The following is a 7,679-nucleotide window of genomic DNA, read 5'->3' on the forward strand; positions in this document are numbered from 1 at the left end:
ATGTTAGTAAATAAATAAATAAATATATATATATATATATTCTCCTCCTCAGTGTCAAGCAAAGTGTGAATATTTGATGCTCATCATGCTGAATTGTTGCCATCTAGTGGCTATGAGTAGAACCTTTTGAAGGGATAATGAATAACATTTTCTTTCTTCTCTTTCCAGTAGGTCTTCCTGAAAATGCCAAGTCCGAACACTCTTGAAGTGGTTGTATGCTAATAAAAAAAAGAGGACCATGGAGGGAGAGAGCATACTGAACTCCACTGTAAACACCAGTACAATGGATCAGCACCTGGTCACTCACAGTCTGTGGGAGGTGATCACCATTGCGACTGTTTCAGCTATAGTCAGCCTCATCACCATAGTGGGGAACGTCCTGGTGATGGTCTCCTTTAAAGTCAACAGCCAGCTAAAGACGGTAAATAATTACTACCTGCTGAGTCTGGCAGCTGCTGACCTCATCATAGGTGTTTTCTCCATGAATCTCTATACCTCTTATATACTGATGGGCTATTGGGCCTTAGGGAACCTCGCCTGTGATCTGTGGTTGGCATTGGACTATGTCGCTAGTAACGCCTCAGTCATGAACCTGTTGGTGATCAGCTTTGACAGATATTTTTCTATCACCAGACCTCTGACCTACAGGGCCAAACGGACTCCCAAACGAGCTGGGATCATGATAGGTTTGGCCTGGCTGGTGTCACTTATTCTGTGGGCCCCACCTATTCTCTGCTGGCAGTACTTTGTAGGAAAAAGGACTGTCCCTGAGAGGCAATGCCAGATCCAGTTTTTCTCTGAGCCTGTGATAACGTTTGGGACAGCGATTGCTGCCTTTTATATCCCTGTATCAGTCATGACAATCCTATACTGTCGGATCTACAAGGAAACAGAGAAGAGGACCAAAGATCTGGCTGAGCTGCAGGGGATTAACTATCCCACAGACTCAGGGGTCGCCCAGCCTCAGAAGACCATAATCAGAACCTGTTTTAGCTGTAAATTAAGGTCAGCTTCACATGACAGGAATCAAGCCTCTTGGTCCTCCTCCAGCAGAAGCAACGCTGCCAAATCAGCATCCACCACCAATGATGAGTGGACCAAAGCTGGTCAGCTGACCACCTTCAACAGTTATGCCTCCTCCGAGGATGAGGACAGGCCCGTGTCTCCTGGGGGCTTCCAGCACTCCTTCAGGAACCAGGCTTGTGAGACCATCAAGAGTGGAGTGGGCAGCGAGAGCGAGCAGCTGAGCAGCTACGATGAGGACAGCTTCTTCCAGACGCCACCCAAAAGCAACTCTCACAAGATCAGCAAGTGTGTGTCCTACAAGTTCAAGCCTGTGGCCAAAGACGCTCACGTGGAACACCACAGCAAGAACGGAGAAACCAAAATGGCACCGTCAACGTTCTCCTCGGCCGAGTCCATGAGCGTTCCGTCCACCTCCTCGACGTCTAAGCCCATAGATGCCACGCTGAAGAACCAGATCACCAAGAGGAAGAGGATGGTGCTGATCAAGGAGAGGAAGGCAGCTCAGACTCTCAGCGCTATCTTGCTGGCCTTCATCCTAACATGGACGCCTTATAACATCATGGTGCTTATTTCCACCTTCTGCTCAGATTGCATTCCCCTCTCACTCTGGCATCTGGGCTACTGGCTGTGTTACGTCAACAGCACCGTCAATCCCATGTGCTACGCCCTTTGCAACAAGACTTTCCAAAAGACCTTCCGTATGCTCTTACTTTGCCAGTGGAAGAAGAAAAGGATTGAGGAGAAACTATACTGGTATGGACAAAACCCTGTGGTCAGCTCCAAGCTGACATGAACAGTTTATAGATGGTGTATGATGATGGCTGTAAATTATATGTTAATTAATAATCTTGTCTTTATGAACTTGAATTCTAAATATAAGGTGATATCAAAAGTAAAAAATACTATATGGAGGAGCTGGTACAATTGATAGTGTTGCTCATTAATCAGTAGGTCAGCTGTAGTGTATGTTAATTACTGTTCGGACTTTGGAAATGGAATTAGAAAATTTTCCCAATATAATCAGTGACACTGTACATAGATTCTGAAGTATTGCAAATACCAGTACCCCCACTCCCCATCTGCAAAATTGATCTTATGAAATGCCATCTATTAACACTCAGATTATTTCATTTTGTACTGAATTTGTATTTTACAAATTATTACTACAAATAGTCCCCAAGTTGATGCTCTTACACCTAAAATATCACACATGCACAAACGCTTTATTCTGTAGGTATGGTGTTTGTATGGAGGATGCACATTTTGGAATCGCTATTTTATTTTAAAGGGCTAATACATGTCGTCCTGATGTCAGAATCTGCTTGCAAAATCAAGATTGTAACTTGATGATAATCAAAGCCTTTTCACATGTGCCAATGCCATTTGTCAGACAAGTGAATATAGATTCAATTTCGTTGTTTTCACACTATATGTTCTGCATTTCCTGTGCTGTAGAATCACGGTGGTAAGTAAAGAGTAATGATTCCATAATTTTCAAACATTAATAAGAAACCCCAGACTGATCTATCCTACCAAATAAGATAGAATAAAAAAATAAAAATAAAATAAAAATCATTTGACTCAAATATATGACAAATTTCCCTAAACAATGTCAGTGTTTACAATAGGAACGGTGTTGAGAATTTAAGAGCACACATTGTTTATTGTAATCTGTTTATTACTCTTCATCCTCAGGATATTATCTTTTTCTTTGAGCATTTAAATACTGTATTTGTTTTCTCCAAATTACTGTGGCTAAATCAACATGTCATCATGTCTTCATTGTATTTCTGGAAAACTTGTAATGTACTGTGGCAAAGAAAATGCTGTTTGTGAAATGTTCCTTTCTTCTAGCATTGGATGGCAGATGACATGCAAAAGATATTTTACATGTGTCATAAGCTCTCATGTCATGAAACACTTTTTCGTAACTGTGATAAACCAGAAATCTGCACTTGCAATTTGGGGAATGAAAGAGATGCTTTGCTTCATGTATTGACATGTATGATGGCAACAAAACTAGAGCTAAAACTGTAATGCATTTTTTATACTGTGTTCAAAGTTTGTGATTCAGTTTTTGTTCTTTTCAGTACTTTGTGATCATGTCCATGCATTTCTGAATAAAATGTGGTGACCTGAATGTCCAGCTTAATGCCTAAATAACTCACATGGCCAGCTGTAGTGTTTATTTATTGCAAAGAAAACCTAAAAAAAACACCAACTAAACTCTTGGGCCTCAATAGCTGCCAAACCCAGTGTTATACAGTATCATGACTCCTGAGAATGGTGTCCTCATAGCTCATCCTTTCTGCAGTCTCCACTGTGAATCAGTTTAACTGTGTCTGAAGGTCTCACCATCATCCATGCATATTTGCAAAGTCGCTCCTTGTTGCAGTCCTTTTGCCAGTAGATGACATTTCTGCGGTTGAGGTTGGCACCGGCACAGGCATCGTACCACCAACCTCCTCCTGGCACCCCCTGAAACTCCAACTTAGCACAATTTTGGAAGTAATTGTCATTGTCTCTGTCTTTAGTGGTGAATCTTTGGTTGTCATGCAGGTAGTTCTCCGTGTCCAGGGTCAGAGCATCTACAGCAGAGCCCTTAAACAACCCCAGCCTCAACCTGTACGCTGATGATTCACCCTCCACCAACAATGGATCATACTCCCCCGTCTTGGTGATAGCGTCTCGGTCCACTAGTTTTATTCCCAGTTTATAGCGCCCAGGGCCGTGGGTGAGCTGATGAAGGTATTCATTCCCAAGCCAGTGATCACCGGTTACATCCCCAAAGCCATGCTTGTACTCAGCCCAGGTACGATCGAAGTCCACGCTACTATTGACTGTAATATGCTGCACCACGGTCCAGCCTCCCTCCTGCATGGCACAGTAGGCCACAATGGGGGAGTCACCTGGTTGGATCAGATAAATCCCGTCTCTGGCCTGGCCAGAAGAGGTCATCAGCATTTCATGGCAGTCTCTGGGTAGCACTGTTGGTGAATAAGATATGGGTGGGGTAAAATACCCTTCCTATGTACCTTTTTTTTTCTTCTTTTGACATGTTTTATTATGCAGACATGAAAACATTTACGGATATGTCCACTGAAATTCAATAAACCCAAAATAATCACAACTAAACGTTATTTTAATGAATGGTGTGACATTGTGGGCAATGCGCAAGAGTCAGAGGATTGACACCACTCTCAGGGGACGGTTAGCTTAGTTTAGCACAAAGAATGGAAACAGTGGGAAATACAGTAGCTGGTCTGAATCTGTCCAAAGGTAACAAGAGCCACCCACTGGCATCTCTTTGGCTCACAGATTAACACTTTTTGTTAAAACTGTGCAAAAACCAAAGTGTAAAAATGACACACCATGGTTTTACAGGGGGATAGGTGCCCATATACCATGACTCTGTCATGTTCAGTAACTTCCTGTACTCCTAAATAAAACAAAAGTATTTGTACTGATTAAACAAACAAGATATGTCAATATGTGAGATTTAGAGCTAAAATGTTGAACCATTCCTTTAAGACCCCTCTTTGCACAATTTGAAAATATTCAACTTTAGTACTTGCAGTAGCAGTCATGGGCGTATTATAGGACCTCTTATGATACATCCATGGTATAGTAGTGTCGAAAGCTATATTGTGGTAACAGAAATTCCAGGAATTAATTAGCATTGCATGGATGGCAACAGCACATCAACAATGTTTCTCAATATCGTCTGGGTAAACATGGCAAAACCTTGATCATTTGCCAATCTATTACAACTGTTTGTCTGATAAACTATCTTACTAAGATAAACAAATCTTCTCATAATATACCTAACAGTTATCATCAATGAGTCACTAAGCAGTTTGGGTCTACAGCCTGGAATTTGACCCGCAACCACAGGAAAATCCACGCAGACAGTTGGAGATAAGGGTAATTCAGCATTTAAAAGAAATCACAGGGTTGTTTCTCACCATCATCAGCCAGAGTTTGGAAAATCAGAAATGCACAAGATATGTTCATTTCAATTCCCCAAGAACTGTAAATGTAAAACCTCGAGATATACAGCAAAAAGAAATGTCAAACTGAAAGTGAAAGTGAAATACAAATAAATACCTCTCATTCCAGGGTTCAGGACCAAGTTATGCTGATCTGGCTGAATGAGGTTCAGGTTCTCTGCTTGGAGATGCTCCATGTCTACTCCAGCCACACTAAGCAGGAGCAAGGCCACTGCTGGCGGCCAGCATCTCAGACACTTCATCCTTCACTCTCCTCTGCTGTCAAACCAAGTGTTACTGTAAGCTTATTATTGAATGGAGTGAATCTAATGAAGAACACGCATCAAAACTGTACTGAAAAAATGTAAGATTAATGTGCTTACCTTCAGCAGAGCCTGGACCCAAACCTTTTCCCTCACTCTTAATGTGATCGTCTACGCTGACTGAATGCAAATAGAGCTGTTGAACACTGAGCTCAGATTCACAGTTCGCTGAAATCCATTCCTGCCCTGTCTCAGCTGGACTTCAGCCTCAGGTTTGCATCTCAATGACTCCAACCATCCACTTATCTGTGTCAAGTGAGATAAACCCACATGTAAATGGAGAGATATGAGTTAGGCAAACCCATATCTCTGCCTTACTTACATCACTGCAGGACTAAATGAGGCTGAAGTCCAGATGACACTGAATTGTAGGCGCTCAACTGAAATGTGTTGCTGGTGAACTGGCAGATTATTTTTCTACCTGTTATTTTAACCAACTGTACTTAAACTTGGTGATGGTGGTGTCCAGTGTTTAGTGTGTTTAGTGCAGTATGTACAGTGCAGCTCCATAAAGGTGTGTGTTCATATTGGTGCCACCTTCTCCCACAGAGTAAAGGGATTACATGCATGGGTACCTGGTTATAGTTAAAACTGGGGGTGCATGATTAGTGATGGGCAGAGGGAGGCGTAGGAAATTTATTTTTTTACCATTTTTACCATATGTTACCATACATAACCATAGAATACCAAATTACCACGTTACCATAGAATACCGTACATTACCATACGCTACCATACATCACTATACATTACTGTACATTACCATAGAATGCCATTCTTTACCATATACCATACATAACTGTACATAACCGTACATCACCATACATTACCGTATGTTCATTGAAGTTCAATGAAATTGGAAAATGTGCTATGCTATGCTGTGTACAGATGGAATGAGCTACAAAACCAAATGAATTTGCCTACACTGATTTCATTTCATTTTAAAAGGTTATATTTATGCACTTCCAATCACACTTGCATTTGTTTTGCTTAATTTTGTAAATGTATATTGTGCATCTTCTCTGTTTAATTGCATATTGTTTTTCATCACCTCTTTACATAACACAGGACTAGAGCTCCTCTCGAGTTATAATTTTGATTCACCCATCAGGACCTCATGTCATGTAATGACTTTGTTGGACTTTTTGCCTGATTTCCTTAAGTCATTCTGGCAGAAATCCTTGAACTTCTTCATGCTCAGTGATTGAGAACCAACCACACAGATATTCAGGGCGCAGTAATGTAGTTAGTTAACGTATCTTACGTAACTGTCATTAATGGGAGACAGGATTTCCTGTGATTTCTCATAAAATTAAAGCTGTTTTGTTTCTGGTAAACACATGTCCTGCCTCCTGCAGCCCTCGACTAAACCAATATATTTCAGTATGTTGTAACAAGTCTGACTCAGACAGTCTCCTGTTGTGTGCATAGACAGTGTGGGGGTGTGCTGTATGTGTGAAAGGGCAACTCCGGATGTCCGGACCTGATTTCTCTGGGAATTGCTAAAAGTTTACATGAGAAAACGGCTTCGGCATGGACAGGAAATGTAATTTTCAATTCACATACTACATATAATGCTGCCAGATATAATTTATGTTGATCCAAACTTGATCCAAAAGTTTAAAAATAGCAAAGTTGTCCGATCAATAAGTGGGGCCACAAAAACACAAGTTTGTGTTTGCAAGTTTCCATTGCTTAGGCAACTATGATTACATCCTTTGGTTGTAACAAGTATTCATGGCAACCACAAAACTTTAAAATCTAAAATACAAACTTTATTCATCACCAATGACCAATGGGGCAATTACAAAGAACAGACACACAACATTGCATAATGACAACATTCTTGTCATTGATCGTATATTATAACACGCTACTTGGTCAATAAAAACACAATCAAATCACATTTGCCACATGATTACAGTTCTATTTCACTTTCTCAGTACATCTGCTCATGCTGATCTGAAAACCAATAAATACATCAAGTTCTAGAAACATCATCTCAGGACAGGTACAGTACGAGATAAAAAGCACTACTGTTGTGCAGCTATCAAAGAACGATTTCTTTTCGGGCTCTTCATTGCCATCAGCTAAGTTGAGACAGAAAGGAATCAATGACCTAAGGGGAAAAGGGTGCATGTACAATAAGATTAAGATGAAAATGTAAAACCAGCAATGACAGTGGTAATGATTTATTCATACATTCAACACTGACCTTTGCCATGTCTCCAGCAGCTCCTGGAACAAATTTCAGTAATGGTACTTGATGCCACAACTCCGATAACTGCTGATTAAAGACCTGCAAATTTCTGTAACAGTTACACAAGTTAAATAAATACTG

General features: G+C 40.8%; 3 protein-coding genes across 4 annotated transcripts in view; 1 reads left to right on the plus strand and 2 right to left on the minus strand.

The window, feature by feature from the left end:
• The first annotated feature begins 238 nt into the window (after positions 1-238).
• On the plus strand, positions 239-1,819 carry chrm5a (cholinergic receptor, muscarinic 5a). The gene has a single exon (XM_070842645.1). It carries the CDS (start codon positions 239-241, stop codon positions 1,817-1,819), a length of 1,581 nt encoding a protein of 526 aa, XP_070698746.1.
• Positions 1,820-2,623: 804 nt separating this feature from the next.
• On the minus strand, positions 2,624-5,579 carry LOC139212262 (fibrinogen-like protein 1-like protein). 2 transcript variants are annotated; one of them, XM_070842772.1, is made up of 3 exons: positions 5,399-5,579; positions 5,134-5,291; positions 2,624-4,013 (listed from the first exon to the last, which is right to left on the minus strand). In XM_070842772.1, the coding sequence occupies exons 2-3, from the start codon at positions 5,276-5,278 to the stop codon at positions 3,319-3,321; spliced, it is 840 nt and encodes a 279-aa protein (XP_070698873.1). In that variant the 5' UTR covers positions 5,279-5,291; positions 5,399-5,579; the 3' UTR covers positions 2,624-3,318. The 2 variants fall into 2 exon arrangements, with proteins under 2 accessions (XP_070698873.1, XP_070698872.1); XM_070842771.1 differs by having other exon boundaries at positions 5,134-5,294.
• Positions 5,580-7,091: 1,512 nt separating this feature from the next.
• The window catches only part of LOC139212220 (KATNB1-like protein 1), a 19,822-nt gene continuing 19,234 nt past the window's right edge, over positions 7,092-7,679 (minus strand). Inside the window, exons 8-9 of the mRNA XM_070842714.1 lie at positions 7,554-7,647; positions 7,092-7,457 (exon numbers count right to left, since the gene is read on the minus strand). Coding sequence (XP_070698815.1) covers positions 7,425-7,457; positions 7,554-7,647 — 127 coding nt within the window. The 3' untranslated portion in view covers positions 7,092-7,424. The remainder of the gene's footprint in view (positions 7,458-7,553; positions 7,648-7,679) is intronic.

The sequence above is a fragment of the Pempheris klunzingeri genome, chromosome 13, assembly GCF_042242105.1.
Source record: "Pempheris klunzingeri isolate RE-2024b chromosome 13, fPemKlu1.hap1, whole genome shotgun sequence".
Classification (NCBI taxonomy): Eukaryota; Metazoa; Chordata; class Actinopteri; order Acropomatiformes; family Pempheridae; genus Pempheris; species Pempheris klunzingeri.